This window comes from Paramisgurnus dabryanus, chromosome 1, assembly GCF_030506205.2.
Source record: "Paramisgurnus dabryanus chromosome 1, PD_genome_1.1, whole genome shotgun sequence".
Lineage (NCBI taxonomy): Eukaryota > Metazoa > Chordata > Actinopteri > Cypriniformes > Cobitidae > Paramisgurnus > Paramisgurnus dabryanus.
Genome location: NC_133337.1, coordinates 29512197 through 29534172, shown reverse-complemented (window position 1 = coordinate 29534172; position 21976 = coordinate 29512197). Strand labels below are relative to the sequence as shown.

General features: G+C 37.6%; 1 protein-coding gene across 7 annotated transcripts; it reads left to right on the top strand.

The window, feature by feature from the left end:
• Positions 1 to 98: 98 nt before the first annotated feature.
• msrb3 (methionine sulfoxide reductase B3) lies at positions 99 to 21343 on the top strand. 7 transcript variants are annotated; one of them, XM_065285022.2, is made up of 8 exons: positions 187 to 226; positions 2714 to 2797; positions 4114 to 4240; positions 9748 to 9856; positions 12060 to 12137; positions 12920 to 12948; positions 19532 to 19629; positions 19704 to 21343. In XM_065285022.2, the coding sequence occupies exons 3-8, from the start codon at positions 4123 to 4125 to the stop codon at positions 19875 to 19877; spliced, it is 606 nt and encodes a 201-aa protein (XP_065141094.2). In that variant the 5' UTR covers positions 187 to 226; positions 2714 to 2797; positions 4114 to 4122; the 3' UTR covers positions 19878 to 21343. The 7 variants fall into 7 exon arrangements, with proteins under 7 accessions (XP_065141099.2, XP_065141093.2, XP_065141096.2 ...); XM_065285021.2 differs by lacking the exon at positions 2714 to 2797 and having other exon boundaries at positions 106 to 226; XM_065285024.2 differs by lacking the exons at positions 2714 to 2797; positions 4114 to 4240 and adding an exon at positions 4907 to 5061 and having other exon boundaries at positions 122 to 226.
• Positions 21344 to 21976: the final 633 nt, after the last annotated feature.

The window sequence follows — 21976 nt, the reverse complement described above, 5'->3', positions numbered from 1 at the left end:
GATGATTAACTTAATGACGTCCCAAAAATGGTTGAGTACCCATGCGCTGAAATGACGCATTGCTCATATTTGGAGCGGCGCTGACCGGCGCGCGAGAGGAATTTCCCACAATGCATCTGTCATTACCTAAGAAGTACACAGACGGTCGCTGTTTGACAAATGCGCTGCTCTCCTCCACTCTCCAGTCTGCTGCTGTGCCTTGCTTTAGCACTGTGTCTTCTGTCTGGTACGTTAAACTCCGTCTTACACGCTTATAATCTTTATTACGCACTTTTAAGGGACTTTACAGTAAACGCAAACTGCGGGTGACAGGACCGGCTGGAAAGAACTGCGCGTGCAACACGTAAAGCAATAGAGTTATACTTTACTTTCATTTCGATGTTGACGCAGTTGTATTATATTACGATCTCCGTTTGATTTTTTTATGACTTCTATGTATATACAATCTTTTTTTGTTATTAAACAGCCACCAAATAGTGTTCAGTGGTCATCTGTAAGAGGTATATCAGTTACCACAGGTGACGACGTGCTTGACTGCAACCGTCCATGCGCAGTTTGACCGTTACATGACATCAAAGTATCGCGAGTGCGGTTCGAATTTGAGCTTATGAATCGCTCTCGCGGTATGTTGATGTCAGCGCTGCATGATATCGTACACGCCTATTGTTACGTAACGTTGTGTTTATGGAGACCGCTGATCATTTGAGGTCATTAATATTTTATGTCATGTTAATTTAATGACGCTTTGCCTTACTGAACACATACTAAAATGAAATTTTAACTGGTCCTGTGTCTCTGTACGCAGTAAACAGACACTTAAGGTTTAATTTTATAGATAAAAAAACAAAAAAAGTCGGAATCATCACGGATAATCGATTTAATGGTTGTTATGGGAATTGTATTGGTTTTAATGAAAACTGTCTGTAGTCATCTTTGTATTATCTTGTGACTGGGAACAAATAGATCACCATTAAATCCGACTTGGGAAACAACCCAAAACACACTATATAATTACATTTTGTGAAGGTTTTATTAATGGTAAACAGTTAATGGTTCATATTTGTAATGGAAACCATTATAAAGGCCTATATTTTTTTAAGCAGGGATGTTGCTGTCTGTGTGTGATTGACGGTCAGGTTATTTACTACTGAAACTGAATGTTCTGGTCTTTCTGGTTGAGAGTATGTCCTATTCAACCTGCTAAATACGGTCCACTGTGTCTGTAACAAAAACAGCTTGCGCAGTTTTGCCAAAATATTTACATGTTTGAGATGTTTGTTTATTCACTTAGTCATTGTTTTTTAATGACCCTAAAAGGGCTACAGATCTGCTTGTCCTCATTCGTCTCTTATGACCATATATAGTTATGACAATTGTATGTAGGTTAATTGAGAAAGTTAATACATCTATGCTGATATGGCTTTCTTTAACTAAATAAAATGACATTCACTTTTTCCATTAAAGTGTACCAATGCATCCATATGGATTAAATGAAGAGCTCAGATGCAAACCCCTCCAAGTGAGTCTGACATGTTTTTCAGTAACTTACTGTAGGTTTAAATTTATATTGTTAACTAGCAACAGTTTGTTCAAAGATAAATTAACAAAAGATTAACCAGTCTTTATCTTTACAGAAAAAACTAAAATGGCCTCATGCAAAGCATTCTGGGAACTAAAATAAGAAGGAAAAATATAAAAAGTTTGAGGATTTCTGGTTCCTAGAAAGCTTTGCATGAGGCTGTTATTTTATAGTTTTATTCTGTAAAGTTAAAGACTTGTTAACATTTCATGTTTATTTAACTTTGAACAAACTGTTGCCATTAAATAACATAAATGTAAAACTACAGTAAGTTGCTTTAACAGCTGCATAACTAGCAATTCTATACAGTTTGGCGTTTAGCGGCTTTGCGTCTGTGCTCCTCAAAATACAGTTTTCTGAGATAGAAGATTTGCTTTCTTAAGGCAAATTATTTATTAAATCTTTGCAAAACCAAGGTTTTTAAAGTGTTTTAAAAGATGTTTCAGGAATGTTAACTATGTAAATTTCACACCGAAGACAATTATTAATAAATAGTATCATACTCTGGAGTAATTGAATGAAGTAGTCCACTGTTGAAGTCTGTGCTGGCTATTTTTAAAATGTGGCCTTGCTTATGTCTATATCTGTGCATGTGTTGTAATAACTCCTGTCAGTCAGTCTACAGATTCAATGCAGTCTAAATGTTTAGCTTACATGCATTGGATTTACAGGATAGTGGCTGTTATTTAGAAGATCATTTGCACTTATCTGTGGTGTACAATAAAAAAGTATAATAAACTTTAATTTGCTATAAAGCTACACTGAAAAATATAACTTAATAAAATTTTGCACAAACTTTTTTAAGTACAATTTACTGCTTTAATTTCAAGTAAAACTACACAAAATCAAATAAAATCTTGATAATGAACAGCTGTTAAATAATTAAGTACATGTCACTTAATTATTTTTATTTTAAAGTAAGATTTATTTTAATTGTTTATGTAAAGTCTATTACGTTTTGAAGCTTTGCTGTAATAAAAACATTAAATGCAACTTATTTACTGTTGTATGGTAGATTGTACTGTTTGTTATTTTCTTTAACATAGTTGTATGGACTTCGTTACTCTTGGTGTTATAAATGGTATTATAATACAAAATTCAAGTCAGTCATTGAATAAACTTTATTCTCTACAGAAACACACACAAAACTGTGCTTTTTTGACGTGAATTGTCAGTACTGTGGAGAGAAATACAATAAAAGTGCTGAACAGGTTTCATGTAAGTAAACACGGATCACCTGAATGATAATTTACAACAAAACAACATCAATGATATAAGAGCTTAAACCTCGCCACGTTTTATTGACAAATATTTAAGTATTTTACGTTCTTATCCGTTCTTATTCTGTAAAAAAGCTTAAATAATCAAAATATTTAGGCATAAAGGATTATGGGTATTCCTTACAACATGTACTAATCATTTTAAGTTAATTTCACTTGAATGTTTTAGTTTAATGGATTTTATACGCTTAAAAGTTAAATTAACTCAAATGTTTTAAGCAGACTTGAACATGCTAAAGTTTTCGCTTAAAATTTACTTATGTGCAGTGACTATAAAACAGTTAAATAATACAGAAAATATATAATAAGACTTACTATTCCAACACAGTTATTTTTCTACATGAATTAATTGTGTATTTATTTATAATTTACTTTAGGAAAATCTAGTTCTCAATAAATGTTAATATTACTATGTAAAAAAGATGAGATTTAATCTAATATAATTTACTAAACCCAAAAGTTTGTTTTTTCAGTGTATAGTTTGTTATTGTTTTTAATGTACACTAACCCTAAAAAGTGTTTAACCATTTATATTGTGTGAAAGAAGTCATTGCAAAGGGACAATTGTTCGAAAGCAAATTTTTTATGAAGATGTGGAACACTGTAAAAAGTGAAAAATTGGATAAACTTAAAAATTACCGTAATTGGTAACACCTAAAAAATGTTTGTTTTTTTCTTCACCTTACATTTTTAATCTAAAGTGAAACTAAAGTGACATTTAAAGTTGAATAAACTTATTATAATTTTTTTTTTTTGATGTTACCAATTTAAGATTTTTTTATTGTTTAAAATAGTTTTTTTTTACATTGTAGTGTGGCTTAAATCTTTTTAGGCCAATATAAAAATAAACACGTTTAATCTTATTTTGCTTAATAAAAAATTATAATTAGCCATCTAGGTCTCTTCTCATGCCTCTCTTTATTTGATAAAATCTTATTTCTTGCTTCACCACACTGCATGACCACTAGATGGACCTCATTCCTTATAAACCAAAGCTTTACCCTCTCACTCAATTGCAATCTGAGGCTTTGCCTGCATCTCATGTAGTTCAGGTGTAAACTTGTCTTGCACAATATTTCACACCTCAACAGGAATGAATGCATCTTATTCTTAATTGTCTATTATTTTAAGATGAAAGTTTATTTTAAGGCTTGGAGAAGGTAGATTATTTTGACTCTTAAATGCATGGCTGCTTGGTGACGCTGGCACACTCTTTCCTGCTCTTGAACCCACTGTGTACTCACATTTACATAGGCTAGACGGATGGCTGTCCGTCTTCTCCGATCCATGGCCCCGCTCGCATCCATCGCCCTGCTCCATTGCAGGCGTTCCCCTAGATCAGCAGAGCGTCTACTTACTTTGACTCCGCCCACTGCGATAGGTATTGTAAACAATCAGCTTTTTCGGGCTGTAATGCTGAAATGGGTTATATACAGTTTATTTTATAAATTGTTGTTTTGTGCATCACTCAGTGGGACTGAACAACAAGACTATTCTTCAGCTAGCATTCAGTATAAGTTAGTATGGTTAGTTTTTCAAGTGGAATGAGTGTGAAAAGAGTTTAGTTTTCTGATGTGCTACAGCCGTTTAAACAGCGGATGAGTTTAGAAATAATTTTTTAGAGTTTAAAATGATTTCTTATTATATTCCTTAAAATAGGAAAAATACAGGCCCGTGCTACAATATCACAACAACGATATCGCAAAACATAATGTATCATGTGATTGTTGCAGGTTTCATGGGATTTACTCATTTATATACATTTTAACAAATGTGTTTGTTGTCTAATTGTACAGAATACATGCTATGTTATCTGTCTCTGCTTCAGATGTATATTTAACTGTTACATGTATTGTTACAGTTGTTGTTAACCTCTCTTTCTCTTTACATAGCAATGGTAATCAGTCTTTCCTTGCATGAAAAGCGTCAGCCGTCCTGTGATTGGCCGCTCTAAGTGTCTATCTTTGTGACTGACATCTGTGTTGACCAATGTTGTGTTTTCTCTCTTTCCTCTCCCTTCTCGCCTATGTTTGTCCTATTTTTTTAGCCTGAGAAGTAGGAGGGTGTTTTAGCGGGCGATCCTTGTCTCGTCCCTATCTCTTGTCCCAGCAGCGTCAGCTCCAGCCATGTCCGGGTTCAATCTTCTGCATCTGGTCAGCCAGGGCCAACCTGTAAAACTGAAGGCTTGCGGGCTTCCCTCAGGTCACCTGGATGCTGTGTGTGTGTGCAGTGTGCATTGCTTTCTCGAGTGTCTATATGCTTTCCTCTGTGTGAGCCTTCAGCAAGAGGCGTGCGGTTGGTTTGACGATAATTTCAATTGTAGAGAAACCAACTTGGCAATTGAACTAAAGGCAGCCTGACTCTCAGTTGCTTTGAATGGCCTTATATATTTTTTGCATATATTTGCAGCCGATGTGCATGTTTGTTCATTTGCTCATTTAGTATCTGGCTGATCTTCAACAGGTGAACAGACAATACATCCTGGGTTATTTTTAACTGGGTCATAACAGGACAAGCCCAGAACATTTTTGTATTTGAACCAACAATGGGTTAAAGGGCCAATATTATGCCAATTTTTTACAAGATGTCATATAAGTCTCAGGTGTGCTTATGTGTCTGTAAAGTTTTAGCTCAAAATATCACAAAGGTCATTTGTTGGCATGCCCAAAATTCCCCTATTTGGGCAGAAGCAAAGCTACTGCTTTTGGTTAAAATAGATCTGGTTGATGTGATTACAGTCCGGGACAATAGTATCATTAGCCGCATTTATGCTAAAACGTGCTTACAAACACATTTAAAAAAAGCTTTTGGGTAAAGTTAACTAGGCAGTCAGTAGCAGTGGACGTGGCTTTTGTCAGTGTGACATCACATTAACAAGAAAATCAAAGAGCATGTCTAATAAGCTCTGGCTTAGTGGGAATAAAAAAATAGGAGGAATGGGTGGATTTTTTCATTGTAGGGTTTTTGTGTTCACACATTGCCAACACATATTTCAAATCCAAAGTAGATTTTGCATAATATGGGTCCTTTAAAACAACCCAGCATAGGTTTATTTACAACGCAAAAGTTTGTCCCTTTTTGAGCCAGTGCTGGGTTGAAAAAGCCCAGCATTATTAAAGTGTAGACTACAGCAGGCTGCCTGATTTTCCATTTGATGCTCAGGTTGGTTTTTCTGCATTTGACAACCCCTTGCCTTAAAACGTCACATGTGCTTGATGCTTCTTCTCCATATAGATCTTCAGTTGCTCATGGATTAACACCTAACTCACTGTTTTGCCTTCTTTTAAGCCTGCATGCCCAGTCAAGCTTCAACAATAACTGTTGCTACTAATGATTGGTATTTCAAAAAACATGTTTCATTGTAGGAATCAAGATGACGCAAAAATTAGCAAAACTGAAACACAATCAATGCTGGGTTTTTATCCCAGCATTGGGTGAAAAAGGGACGAGCCCAGCTGTTGGGTTAAGTTAACCCAGAAAATGTTCATATTTGAACAAAAATGGGTTAAAACCATAGACTGTAAAAAAAAGATGGACGTAGTGTCCATGACATCACCCATAGGTTTCTGAAGATCGTTTTTTTTAAGGCCAATAGTAGGCAGTGCCTGCCGTCGCCATCTTGGCCAAGCGTCACCGCACATCACTCGCAGATATCCGAAAATGAGTAAAGAGGCGGACGTGGGTGAAGCTGAGGTGGCTGGTTGTTAAAACCATGTCCGCCTAGCTTGACTAGTGACAGCAGTGGCCGTCACTTAAGTGGTCACACCCTTAATTATGCAGAACTTTAAGGCTTAATATAATTTAAACGGATGAGTTACAAAAAAATTAACCCCCTCACAGTTGTCATGAAGGGCAAAATTAGCTGTACAGACCAACAACATACCGGCTGTAAACATTTTCTGCTCTAAAGTTGGGCATTTTAATATGGAGGTCTATGGGAATTAACTCCCTTTTGGAGCCAGCCAATAGCGGCCAGTTGATGAATTGCAGTTTAAATCACTTCCGTATTGGCTTCATCAGAGAGATCGGAAGGATGCCCTCAGGTTAAAACCCAGCATTGCGGGTTGAAACAAAAGATTTACAATCCAGTGGGCTTGGCTCATCCCTTTTTGACCCAACGGCACACTTTGTTATATTTTGTATATTGGTGCACAAAAAATTATTTTAAAAGATTGATATTTTGAAATGGACAAGTTTATGTTAAAACCATAACAAGATTGTCGTTTCCTAAAGGAAAAAAACCTTTTTGAAAAATGTTGGGCTATTTTTAACCCAGCGCTGGGACAAAAAGGGACAAACCCAGCCGTTGGGTTAAATTTACCCAGAAAATGTTTATATTTCACCCAACTGTGCATTAAAACAGCCCATCATTTTGGGTTAAAACGACCCATTAAATTACAAGCCAAAAGATTAGGTTTGTTCATTTTTGGTCCAATACTGGGTTTAAATTAACCCAGCATTTTTTAAGGGTGAATAGCCCTTGCAAGGCAGTAGATGAAATATGGTTTATGTTAAAATGTCCTACCCACTGTATGTTAAGATCATTTTCAATCTATATTTTAGTGTAATATTAATTAAAGTGTAAATCTTGATGTTAAGGGTTTAGACTACTCCTAACCAGTTTTTGGGGCAGATTCCCAGGCAGGGTTTAGATTAATCCAGGACTAGGCCTTAATCTGCCTTTCCACTGTCTATGACAAATGACGGCCTATAAACCGGAACTCGATCATTCCCTGTGGAGAGTCCCAAAGGGGCTGCATCAGCTGCGGTAATTTTGGATTCGTTTTGAACGTTGGATCCTTTAAAAAAATTGAACTTGTGCAAATACACTGCATGCGATATGCTGACCGGAAGTGATGTCTTTCTATTAGTAACGCTTAAATCCTTTAAAAACGATTTATTACTGATAAGTAATAAATTATTTATTTAATATTTAAGTTTTTTTTACTTGTCTTAATATGTTCTCTCCAAAAATATTGTCAGTCTTTGTCATATATGCATAGCTGTTTATTGTTTAATTAATTTATTTATTCCGCTATACAGTGAATATTTGTAGATTGAAGGCTCTTGCGCTGGATAAGCTTTTCTGTCACGTTGGCACGAATTTACAATTAAACTGAAATTTCATGAGGACTGCCACTAGGGGGTGAGCTCTGACAGTCGTGTTCAAATGTTATGTACAGTTGTAAGGCGGCGTTAGTTTAATGGGACATTTAAGTAGTTTTTACAAGCGTACCTTAGAAAAACCATTACTGGGGTGCATCTTGAGACAAAACAATGGCACTGATATATTTTAAGAAGTTTTCAAGTAAGACGGCTCAATCAAGTATTTTATGGGAAACTGCATCGTAATTAAATAGAGTGTTGACTTGCAATCACCTTTAAAAACCTTAAAAAAAAATCACCTTTTGCTATGAGTTGCTAAGAACACAAGTGAGAGAAACTGTAAAAAAAACAGAGGAAAAATAGATGTTTCAAATGTGCAAAAAACAAATCTTGGTTCTAATTAGGAAATAACTTTCAGTTGAGGTTATAGCGGATGGATGTGGGAGAAACGTGCTGATTTGTAGAGTGACCTCTCGGTGCACCAAATCTAAATCATTTGCAGGGGGTGACACGGACCAAATTCCTGAATTTCTTTAAATGCCTCCTTAGAGGCATTTCTAGACAAACCGAGAAATAAAACATTTTTCTACCCCCTTTCCATTCTCTCACAGTATAAATAGGGTTCAGAGCCCTCCATACACACTCACAAAAAAAAATAGGAATTCTCTCCCTGTCTCACTAATAGGATCCAGAAGACCCCTCTCCCAGAGATGAGAAGGGATATGGGAAATCCTGCAGGGAGTGGAGGGGCCCGTCCTCTTTTTTTTCCTCCCCTCTTCCCGTGTTTGTCAGAAGTAACTTTGTACTCACTAGAAAGAGCAGAGCCCATCAATGGAACCCATTCACCAGCGGGACCTTTAAAGACCCCATTATTTCCTTTATTCACATGGTTTCAATCTTGTCGAGAGGAATTCTCCACATAGTCCTAAATGAAGGGAGACCCGCTCTCACCAGAACACTAGCTGTAAAACCAGCAGAACAATAAGGAGGTAGTACTACAGACCCCCCGTAAACATGGCAACGGGCGAAAAAATAGTTATTAGCCGAAATACGCGGAGAAAGTATTTGGTAATTGGAAATTGCGGAAGAATTGCTTGTAATTCAAAACCGCTGTGCGTCCCACTGAATGAATAGGGTACAAATGGACATATGGCCCCTTTTAAAACCATGCTTGTCTTCTCAAGGCCATAGCATTGCTAAAGTGGAGATTTCTGACTGTAATCTGCTTTCACTAAACATTTAGGCGCCTTATTTTTCCCAGGAATGTGTCTCGAATGTAATGACGTTTATTGGGATGGATATATCACAGTGGGATTAATAGTTTGGAACCGCTTGGTACAAATCCTTAAAAGCTGTCGGTTTCAGCAATGTTACGTTTTAGGATTGACCTCTAGAGGTCAGCATTGTTGTAAAACTAGGACCTTGCGTACTAACTCTTACCGTAGCTTTCTGTACAACTCTGTGTATATTTTGCAGGGATAAACTAATTTACCACAGTGCAATACTTTGGCTGTAGCACATCAGTGACTAGGAAATGTTCGGTGTGTGTGTGTGTGTCACTGAAATTGTGACTTTTTCCAGGCAAGAGTCAGAGCATTTAAACCGGACAGATCCTTGTCATTAGCCAAATTGCAACAAAAATAACCAAAAGCGCTACCTCCTGCTTGGAAAGAGACATACAGAAGCATTGATTTTTATAAATACTGGAGGTTTAAAGTACCTTTAAGAGTTGTTGGTGATTAGGGACTCTTATGTTTGCCTTACCTTACGTTCTACCCGTAGGAACGTGTCGTAGCAAGAAGACATGGCCCAAAACCTTCTCCGAGGAAGAGTTGAGGAAACGCTTGACCCCAATGCAGTACCATGTTACTCAGGAAAAAGGCACAGAAAGGTGACTTTCCCACCCTAACTAAACCACATACAAGACAACCTGACAAAACTCCTGAATAAATGTGTTTCTTATCTTATTTTTGCATATGCTTAAAAGCAAGATTATTAATATAAAAATTTTGGCTACATATGATTTATTTCACCCATGCATGAATTGGATGTGCACATAAATGATTTTTTTGCAAATAGTCTGAATTTTGCCCTTTTCAAGGGCCACAGCTATTTTAAAGAGGACATTTTACAAGACTTTTCTAAGATGTAAAATAAATCTTTGGTGTCCCCAGAGTACATATGTGAAGCTCTAGCTCAAAATGCCATATAGATAATTTCAGCGTTAACGCTTCCCATTCCCTTTCAATGGGTGACATCATGCTTTTCCGAACTGAATTGTGGATGCGTCGCGTCACTGCCGTTTGAATATTTCTCAAATTTTCAAGCGGGATGTGTGCGTCAGCCAATCAGATCGCCAAATCTTTGCACTAACGGTACATTCACACATGGCGTAAGCGTTAACGCTTCACATTCACTTTCAATGGGTGACATCATGCGTTGCCGAACTGAATTGTGGATCCAACGGCGTCGCATCACTGTCGTTTGCTGGCGGCAGAAGTTAAACATTTCTCAACTTTTCAAGCGGCAATGCGTGCGTCAGCCAATCAGATAGCCAAATCTTTGCACTAACGGTACATTCACACGGGGCGTTGCTGAACTGAATTGTGGATCCATCGGCGAGGCGTCACTGCCGTTTGCTCGCGGCAGAAGTTGAAAATTTCTCAAATCAGATCGCCAAATCTTTGCACTAATGGTACATAAACACATGGCGTAAGCGTTAACGCTTCCCATTCACTTTCAATGGGTGACACCATGCATTTCCGAATTGAATTGTGGATCCGTCGGCGTCGCGTCACTGCCGTTTGCTCGCGGCAGAAGTTGAACATTTCTTATCGTTTCAAGCGGCAACACGTGCTTTAGCCAATCAGATCGGAAAATCTCTGCACCAACGGTACATTCACACGGGGCGTAAGCGTTAACACTCGCTATTCACTTTCAATGAGTGACTTCATGCGTTGCCAAACTGAATTGTGGACCTATCGGCATCGCGTCACTGCCGTTTGCTCGCGGCAGAAGTTGACATTTCGCAACTTTCCAAGCGGCAACACATGCGTCAGCCAATTAGATCGGCAAATCTTTGCACTATTGGTACATTCACACATGGCGTAAGCGTTAGCGCTTCCCATTCACTTTCAATGGGTGACATGATGCATTTCCGAATTGAATTGTGGATCCGTCGGCGTCGCGTCACTGCCGTTTGCTCGCGGCAGAAGTTGAACATTTCTCATCGTTTTAAACGGCAACGGTGCATCAGCCAATCAGATAGGCTTATGCAAATAACCAATTATGTTTATGGAAGACCGCAGCATGTGTAGCGGCCACTGTGATTGGCTGTTGGCCAGGTTTCAGACAAGCCTTCCATCAAGCGTTAACCCTTTCGCCCCGTGTGAATGTACCGTTAATGGCAGTGCTGTGGTTGGATAGTGCAGATTATGGGGCGGTATTATCCCCTTCTGACATCACAAGGGGAGCCAAATTCAAATGAGCTATTTTTCCACATGCTTGTAGAGAATGGTTTACCAAAACTAAGTTACTGGGTTGATCTTTTTCGCATTTTCTAGGTTGATACGAGCACTGGGGACTTTTATAGCACTTAAACAAAAAGTGAAACGCATCATGGAACCATCACGTTAACTCTTTAGTGATTCTTTAAAGCCTTAAATGCATGGCACTATTTTCCTGAATGACCAACGGCATTGAGATAGATGTTGTGCAGAAGGATGTAAAGTAAAAAGGGAAAACACTGAAGCTTCCTCTCTCCCCCTCCATCGCTCGGTGGTAAAAAACACGTGGGGAAAGTATTTATCGGTCCATTGGCAGGAGGAATGTGAAAAATGCCCCTAGCCTGGGAGAGGAGAGCCAGGACCCAGAAAGGTGTATTCTGGGAATTTTGTTTAAGTTTCTCTGTTTTGAGACATACGGACATTTCATCCTCTGTCCACACTAATAGTCCATTGGATGTTTTAAGCGTACTGTCCCATACAAACACAAGGCATAGAAAATGTAAATCCACTTTAACATGTAACCCAATGTAGGAACCCCAGTGTATATTCTGAATTATTAAATATCAATTTGTTTATTTTTCTATTAAGTGCTTTCACAGGAAAATATACAGATAACAAAGAGGAGGGAACCTACCATTGTGCCGTCTGTGGTGCCCCTCTTTTCACGTAAGTGTTGAGAAGACCTCATTTTTAACATTGCCATACATTACGAGGTGGCTAATTCGTACGACCACATTTGTACTTTTTTTTTGCTTTGTTTTGCCCCTTTGACGACGGGGTTAGGGGTGGGGTTTCATTATTGTTTATTTATTATAATGGTATGTTGTTGTATGATTCACTTTGTACAAAGTCACACGAATTAGCCAACTCATAAAATACGTATTCTTGTGAAAGCAGGCCGCATGTACACCAGCTTAAAGGAAAACACCACCGTTTTTCAATATTTTACTATGTTCTTACCTCAACTTAGATGAATTAATACATACTTATCTTTTTTTAAAGCGTGGACTTAATCTTTGTACAGGGCGTCGTGAATGTGTTAGCATTTAGCCTAGCCCCAGGAGTGATGATGTTACTGCGCCCGATGTCGAAGTTCTGCAAACTAAGTGCACTTCCGCCATAACAATATAGTTCTCATTTTTTATCTGCTTAAAAATCACCACATTTTATTTTGTGCCACCATACTTACTCATGTAACTACTCATGTAACAGACTTTAAATAGGGATATTGGGAAGTGTTTGGTGGCTTCTAAATTCATCCCTGTTTGGATCCTAAGGAATGAATGGGGCTAGGCTAAATGCTAACACATTCACAACGCGCTGTACAAAGATTAAATTCAACCTATGCAATTATTACAAGTCACCAAAGGTCACCAGGTAATACTCATCACGTGCGAATGGGGCTTTTAGTTTATACTAATACTTTGTCACTTTGCATATCATTGCAGGTCTGATAAGAAGTTTGACTCAGGATCAGGTATGTTTCCACACTATCCTATAACACAACACAACATTTTTTCTTTGGTTAACAAAATACACAGATACATATATGTACCTAAATGGTACATATTAGGACCTTTTTAAAGGGTACCGTCCCAGATTTTGTAACTTTCGTTCTGAGTGTAGTGTGCCGAATGTTTACAGTAAGAATCGAGTAAAAGAGAAAAGCTCATTTTACCCTCGTTCTCCTTAAAGGGAGAGTTTGACCTCATCAACCTGCGTTATGGTTGATTGCAAGGACGAATGTGAATCCAGTAAATTGCCTTATTGCTCATTAATGTTTGATTTACAGCACCTACATCAAACAACATCCTGATTTAAGAAGCTTACAATTTTAATGATCGCTATCTTTTCCTGTAAGATTAATGATACTGGCTGTAAACATTCAACTGCTGTCACTTTGGAATTTTTGGGAATTCTTAATTTGTGCAAATCAAACTTCGGCCAGTGAGCAGTAATCTGTCTTCTTATTAGGAAATAACTTCCTGGCAATTAGGGAATAACGGATAAATTGGTGTGTTTCTGGGGAAAGTGGATATTTATAATTTTGTTTAATGAGATGTGAAAAATTGATAAGGGTTGATTTTGAAGAGAATTGTTTGTATAAATCTTATAAATGTATTGCTGAAACACGTTACAAAGACTGTGAATTACATGGTACTGAATGTTACACCGATGAACAGTTTTTCGACACTTTGTGTTCAGAATTATTTGGGTGGGGCTAAGCATGGCCCCACCCCTAACACAATCACAAGCATCCATTAAGGGGGGCGTTCCAGTACAACGACGTAAATCGCTGCTGAACCACCGTAGTATGATGCAAAGTTGGAGAAATTAACTACCTTGTCAAGACTTGTTTCCCGAAAACATAGTAACTTTGTCGCACATTCGTCGTTTGAACCATGTTGGTTTAACAACATAGTTGATGATGTCACGTGGAAGGTGGAGTACTAATTAATCTGTTTAAATCGATCAAATGTCAGATTATTGCTGTAAAATAATGTACACTGAATCGAAAAACGGATTTTATTACAGTGATTTTAGTTTTTTTGAGTTTAAGTTCAAGATATTTAATTCATGCGCAAGTTCCCTCTTAAGTCACTTCTCCCAGGGATTCCCCAGGGTCTTAAAGCTCTTACGACTGCAGTTTTCAAATACAGCGCTTTAATTCTGTTTACTACCGTGCCCCTAAGGTGGCATTGAAGTAAAAAAATCTAAAGTTTAGTTTCATGTGCTCACGTGAAACTTTCATGTGCACACGCGAAACCTTCATGTGCAGAATTTTTTTTTAAGTTTAGTTTGTGTGCTCACGTGAAACTTTCGCGCGCACATCAAACTTTCGCGTACGCACGTGAAACTATCGCGTGAGCACCTGAAACTATCGCATGCGCACCTGAAACTACACGATAGCTTCACGTGTGCACGCAAAACTAAACTTTATTTAATTTTTGCTCCATGTCCCCTTAGGGGCTCTGTAGTTTATGAACTTAACGGCATAAAATACATTTTTTATATATTTAAAATGATGGCTATAGAATGCACTAAATTTTGTTTTGCTTATTTTGTTCAAAAGCACGATCAGCGTAAGTCTACATATTTTAATAACAAGGAACGATGCTTCTAACCACAGGTGAAGAGGTGTCGTTCAAACCACACAAGTTTGCGATGCAGCTTGCGAATGTTCGTTTGAACTATGGTTTCGGGAAACACCAGATTGTTGAACTTTATCAATAACGACGAAACTTACGACAGTAGTTGGCTAACGATGCTTTTGGGAAACGCACTCCAAATTGTAATGGTATTTGAAAGTTAAAAGAGACGGTAGCTTTCCCATGGGTGGGCGTGGTTTCCTCAAAGAAGGCGGGCACACCCCCAGTGTTTTTCCAAGAATTTGATAACCTTATTTTATTTATTTAGCTTTTTTATTCGCTCAAATTTGGCTGGGTGGTTAATATCAAATTTGTTTGTGTTGTCACAAACGGAGAACACATTGAATATTGAACTTCACACAGACTTTAATACCTATGTTAGTCGTCTTAATGTGGATGTTATGTCAAGGTACATTACTGTCCTAACATGATTCAAATGCAAGCTTTACGGCTCGTTGTAACAAACAGCCGTGTGACAAATCCCATGAATCTGGTCATGAAGTAATGTTTGAAAGTGCTGAGCATCTTGTTCGAAATGAAGCCCAAATGGCTTTTGTTGTTGCAGTGACATAGTTTACTCTTATGAGATTAAGATGTGCGTAAAACCTTTTTTTAAAAGCTTAAAAAGACTCATCAGCTCAAACTAAACCAATGCTAAATGTATACAATGCCAGCATAATATATTGCAGCTATGGTATGCTGATTCGTTACAGACTCGAATCCCATACTTCTGCAGCCTTATACGTGCTATTTTTAAACACCGTTTATGTGTATGGATGAATTCTCCACAGAAAGCGGGCAGAAATGAGAACCATATGGGGTCAGTGTTGAAAATCACATTTTTGTTTCTGTCTTCGCTGGAGAGGTGGAAGTGGAACGTCCCGCGTCGTGCACGGGTAGAACTGGCCTCGTATAGACTCAATTTCCTGTTCTGTTAAAGTGCTGCAACACCGCTTCATTCACCGAGCGCTTTGGCCCGTTGATAATGCTCCTTAAAAGTAGATCTGCTGTGATCCGCTGGGATCCTCCCGGTCTGAGTCATAGGATTCCTATATTCCTCATAGAGCTTCCTCCATCTGATTGGAATTTTGTGGCTTTGTAGTTGTAGCCAAGCATCTCCATCCTAACAGGAAGAGTTGGGGGGGATAAAATTGGAAGGTGGACAGGCAGTGCTCAAATGACTTCTGTTTTACAGTATGACAGAAGTGAATCAACTCCTGCTTCCTCAAGATGCTTGGTTATCATAATGGATTACGCTACCGGTTGCCGAATTAAGTTCCAAATCTCCCACAATGGTCCTTAAACAATTCTCCCTGCAAGACGATGTCAAAAAATGCATTTACTGTTTTGAAAAGTACACTTTCACACCTAAACATTGCATATTAGAACCTTATAGATACATATTGGTACCAAATGTATACATGCGTGTGCCTACATATTAGGACCTTTTTAAAGGGTACTGCCTCAGTGACCGCTTGGGAACATTTTTGACCATGTTTCTGACAGTGTAGGAAAATATGCCTTAACTGAATCATTGATGTGTGGCACATGGCCGCACATGGTGCTGATGATAGTGGTTGAGGATTTAAAAGGTGAAACATGCACCTCACTATAGTGTTATTTAAATGAGAGATGCACCGATATATCGGCCAATAATTAGTAGTGGTAGATAAAAGCAATTTTTTACAATGTCGGCTATCAGCCATAGTAGTTTATTTTTGTATCAAGGTAAGTAGATTACCTTCGTTTATATATCATATCTACCGCATATCATCTATTACACAGGTTTTAGGCCAATTTATTTTTTCATATAGTAACATCTCCTCACTATCTTCCAGCTGCCTGTCCCCTGAACACACTGGACAAAACACGGTCTCTGTAGACAGCCCAGGCTCCAGAAACTGCAACAAAAACAAAGTGGTCAAACCTACCACCACGAAACATAACAAAGTGTTCCAGCCAATAGACGACAAGAAGGATTTGGGAGTGGGACGCGTTCAAGACTCGTTTAGAAAGCATGAATTGAGGGGGAGGAGTTAGCTACGCTCCGTTTTGTTTTACAACACTTCGAATGTCAACAAGAAGTGACTTCACACAGATTCACTTAGAGCACCTTTAACTCATTCCCTGGCAGCCATATTTTTAAAAGTTGCCCGGCATCATTTTTTGTGGTTTTTTACAAAGTTTCACAGAATGCCTTTCTTTTCTTCTAAAAATATATAAACATATAAATATATCAAATGAAACAACAGACCCTCTGCTTTAAAATAAACAAAAAAACGGGCATAAAAAAAAACAATTAAATTTTTGTGAAGGAATTTTGTTAGAGATCAGATTCAGAACGATAATCAAAACATACACGGAGTTTAAAATTTAGTTAATAACGTTTTGGCTTCAAGTTTCTTTTTATTGGGTAAGGGCACCATCTAGTAGATAATGGCATTATTGCAGATTAGCATAAAAATTTATCAGGAAAACGTTTTTTATGCTAAATCAGGAACTCGTTTTATATTGACGAGATAACTCGTCAATGGCGGGAAAAGAGTTAAATCCTTGCCTGGGTGACAAACCTTTGTGATCCAAATTGTGATCCATGTTCGTTGTCTCCTCTCATCTTTAGAAACCCAAAAATTAAATTTTAAGCATGGTATTTGTTTTAGATATCAGTTAAGCCACTAGCCAGAAAAATAAATAAATACAGACCAGAAGTTCAGTTTAGGCGTGTAAAGCTTTGTTTATACTCGCGCTTTGGTCCGCAACGCAAGCCTCCGCGGATCGCACGCGCGTCTCACCAAACGGACGAGGCGTTTATAGTTGACGCGCTCCCTGTTGCACTATGTTTTGAACCGCCAGGTCTTTATTAAACATTATTATGTCTTTAACGTTTTTACTAAACAAACAGTACAGACATCTTAAGGTTTGTATTTTATTCCTCATCCAGTGGTTCATTCAATACCAATATAAGCCGAATATTCTGAATCATGTTAAATAATTTGTGTTTTAAACTGCAAAGTTTCCATATTTTACTTCCAGTGTGTCAGATAAATATATACATTGTTTGCTTGGATTGATCAAAGAGATACGTCACAGGCTTGTCTGCTCGGACAGAAACGCCTCGAGTTCGGTAATTTTCGGATGCGGAGCTGCGTGCACAGTTACAAAAAATGCATTGCACACCTCCACGCGAAATGGGGTCTCGCGCACCCAACGCGCACGACCGCCCACTCCTCCCTGACGTAATTTTTGCCGTGCGCACCAACGCGCCTGTGGGACGTGCCGAGTATAAACATAGCTTAACCGCTACGTGTGTGCATCCGATGAAACGGTCTATAGAAAGCGTAAAATAAATATCACTAGTTCAATATAACAATCAGAATATGTAAACTTCATAATTTAGTTAAGTAAGGAATAATTGACAAGGGGTCGTTGAATTATACGAAAAATAACACCTCGGGTGTGCATTATTTTTCAATAATTCAACGGCCCGGAGTCAATTATTCCGCTTATACTACGGTTACCATACCTCAAGACATCGATCACATGATATATTTAAAGGGATTCGTGTGGTTTTTGTACTAAAATTGCTATTGTGAGTAGGACTGTTTCTTCTGCGTCTCATCCAACGGCTCTTTTGTTTGTTCTAAAACGTCATCTTAAAGTTGGCAATGGAGGCTTGAGTCGTTGATAGCATTCTAATTCAGTTATTAATGAAGTTTTTAGAAAGAGAGCAAGAGCGACAGAGACACAGAGAGAGAGAGGGCGAGCAAGAGAGATTGTGTGAATGAGGCTACCTCTGTGCGTCTCTTTGCGTTGTTATTGCCTCTGAAAATCTTCTGTCATGTTGTTTTTGTTAGTACGTTATTACAGTTAACTATGCGAAGAGATATGGGACTGTAATGCGGTCAAGAGAGCTGCCTGAAACTACCTTCGCCGTGCATTTCCCAGAAAATAATTGCACGCCTCAGAACATTCATCAGCCAATCAGATTCAAGCATTCAACAGACCCGTAGTATAATGCAAGCTATTATAACCACCAAACTATCGGCAACAGATATCACCCCGAATAATCGGTTATAAGTGGAAAAATGTATTATCGGTGCATCTCTAATTAAAATACAGGGATTTTTGAAAGCATGTTGTGCCAACCAAACAGAATTACGATTTGTTTATTGGACAGCCCGACAAAACTCATCCTCAACATTGGCATAATCACGAGGACAAACATGTAATTTGTGAGCAATGGAAGACGGCCAAAGAGTTTTTAAGTAGCTAAACTGTCATATTTACTGTTCGAGGCTGTCAATATTTGAAACTTTCTTTCTGGCACTTTTCTTTGGTGGTTCAGAAATTGCACACGCATGTTTTGAATAATAATGGGATGTGGCATGTATCTTACAGTGCTATTGGCGTTTTACCAACAATAAGAAGGCTGCACAAAGTGACACATTGAGGTCCTAAGTATTTTTTCAATTCGCCGTGATTTTTTTGTGTGAAAGATCTAAACATGTATGTGGGCAACGCTGTGTAGTAGTAAGTTCCCAAGGTTCCTCTTCTCCAGACGTTCCACCATCCCAAAGAGCCATAAGCAGGGACCACCCATGAGCCAACATAGCCATTCTTTCCATTCCCACCCCTGTTACTGGGTAAAAAGTTTAAAAGAAACACGGTTTCGGGATAGTCGATAACACTGTCCGTTTTTGGTAAGGTTTATTTCTTTTCCTGATCTCATGAGACGCTGGCTAGCCATACTGTAGGGCATATGGAAGATCACTTTGTGTCTGGATCAGCATGAAACAAAGTCCTGTTAAATATTAATGCGATCCATACAATACTCAAGGCGTTTTCATTACAAGATCCTAAAACATTTTGCATTTGAAGATTCACTTAATGAATTCTTTGCTGGTTTTCCAGGATGGCCTTCCTTTTTCGATTTGATCAATAAGGAGTCTATAACGCAAACTGATGACTTTTCATACGGCATGCATAGAGTGGAGACAACCTGCAGTCAGGTACAAAACAAAGACGATTATCTAGTTTCATCAGCCATTCAAGCGTTTTTTTACAGTGTATTTTTTTCATGCAGTGTGGAGCTCACCTTGGCCACCTCTTTGATGATGGACCCCGGCCGACAAAGAAGCGTTACTGCATAAACTCCGCCTCCCTCAGCTTCCAATCAAAAAACAGTGCTTCTGGAGAGGCGCGACCAATCGGAGAAGCAGGCCAATCACCGTCTTCTAGTAAGAACGATGAACTTTAACAAGACTTGAAATAGACCAAGTTGCATATGTCACGCATAGACTACTCCAGAAATATCAATTCCATATATTTCATGTTCGGGTGAATATATTTTGCAACATTTGTCTGAATGATTGGTCCTTCAGAAATGCAGTATGCAATGCCAGATACAGGATCTGGTTATAATGGCCTTACGTTTGCTTCTCAATTTCATGACATAAGTAATAGCATTCTGAAAAGCTGAATTTGATCTGAAAAAAAAGTTTGGTGGCTTTCATAATGTTTGGACTATACAGTGTAATATTTTTGAGATCAAAGATACAGTGAGATCCTGTGGCAAATTTAAATCAATGGCAATGCATTTCTGTATTTAAATGTGCATTTTTCATGCTATATGCACAATGTTTGGTGCAAAATGAAAATTCATTAATTTAATTTACATTTGGTCCTGTTTTAAATGCGTTTTCTATGCTTTTTAAGTTGCAAAATTAAATTGGAAATGTATTACCTGAGCTGATTAGATGTGTTTAACATGATCAAGCAAAAACTGTAGCAAAATGATCATTTAAATGTAATTTGACTAAATACATTAACTGGTAAAACACATGGGATTGCATTTTCATTATAGCGCGCAATGAATGTAGAAAACGCCAAATGTAAATTAAATGATTAAATTTGTATTTTGCACCAAACGTTGCGCATATAGCATGTAAATACGTAAAATATGTACGAATTGCCATGAGATTATATCCAAAGCGACAGATAACAGTGAGGAGAAACAATCAAGACATTTTAAATAAAGTCAAATTCTGGAAATTTTGGAAACTTTCCATGGAAATTATAGAAATTGTGGCACACGGAAAAAAAGAGTCAGATGTTGAGGAAACTAATGTTTGTATGTGATAATTTCTATGACTAATAATTTCCTTTAATTTCTTACATTTTTAACTTTCAAGCAAATCTGTAATACTGATGAAGTTACACAAGATCGGATTTTCTTGCCTCCTTTTAAATTTTTGGTAGAATTCACAAATCTTCCTTGGAAAACATGGATCGTTAAGATTTGGAAATATTATCCAATTTATTCAATTTGAAATTTTTGATCTTAAAATTTTTTGGAAAATCATAGTAGTGGTCAAAGACACTTGGATTCCACTGTGTATTGAAAGCCCAATGATTAGAAACAAATCCTATACGTGCACTCGGAGAGCCGAGCTGTTTCTGAAGTGACATGCGATACAGGGAGGTCATGAAGTTTGGGGAAAATGCTATGCAAGTGCTCCTGTAAGCAAAAGTGGAGAACAAAGCATTCTTTGAAATAAAATGGAACAGATGATAAATGTTTAGTCTGAACACAAATGTAGCCTGACTTTTAAAGGTGCTTTTTGGTCTCCTTGCTTGCAGTGCCTATTTTTCTTCTTGGATGTGAGTTCACTTTGATTGATATTGAATATGAATTTTTCAGTGTGAATAAAGAGTTATTAAGAATGTGTTTGATGTGAGTTTTGTCATATGTTAGGAACATATATTTATAATGCTATTGTTTTTTAACCATAATACATATATTGCATGTAATGTATGATGTTCCTGAGCAAATTTTCTTATTATACAGCATCCACTTTCATATTTTTAATTAATTGATTCCCATTGCTCTTTAATTCTAATGCGAATCGATTTGTTACATCACATAAGTCGTACAGATTACTTTTATGGTGCTTTTTTATTCATTTTGGAGCACCTTGTTTTTGTCTGATTGTACTGTATGGAAATTACCGTTTGTATATTCAACACATCAACGCAAGTTTTTCTACTGTGTTTTGCTAGTAGGTGATATACAGTATTATATTTGTTAAACAAATTATGCTTTATATACCCTAAAATACTTAATACTTTTGTCAAGTCCTGTTTGGCTTTGATTTGTAACTAGTTGTAGATGAGCCTTTCTTCATCATTTTTGTGCTTTATGGTAAAAGTATGTTTGTATAAACACCTATTCTTGCTTTTTAGCATCTTTAATGTTACATTAAGTAAATCTATTGACTTAATCCGGGGTCCCACGGTTCATGGAATTTCTGGAATATCATGGAATTTTAATAGGTCTATTCCAGACAAAGTCATATA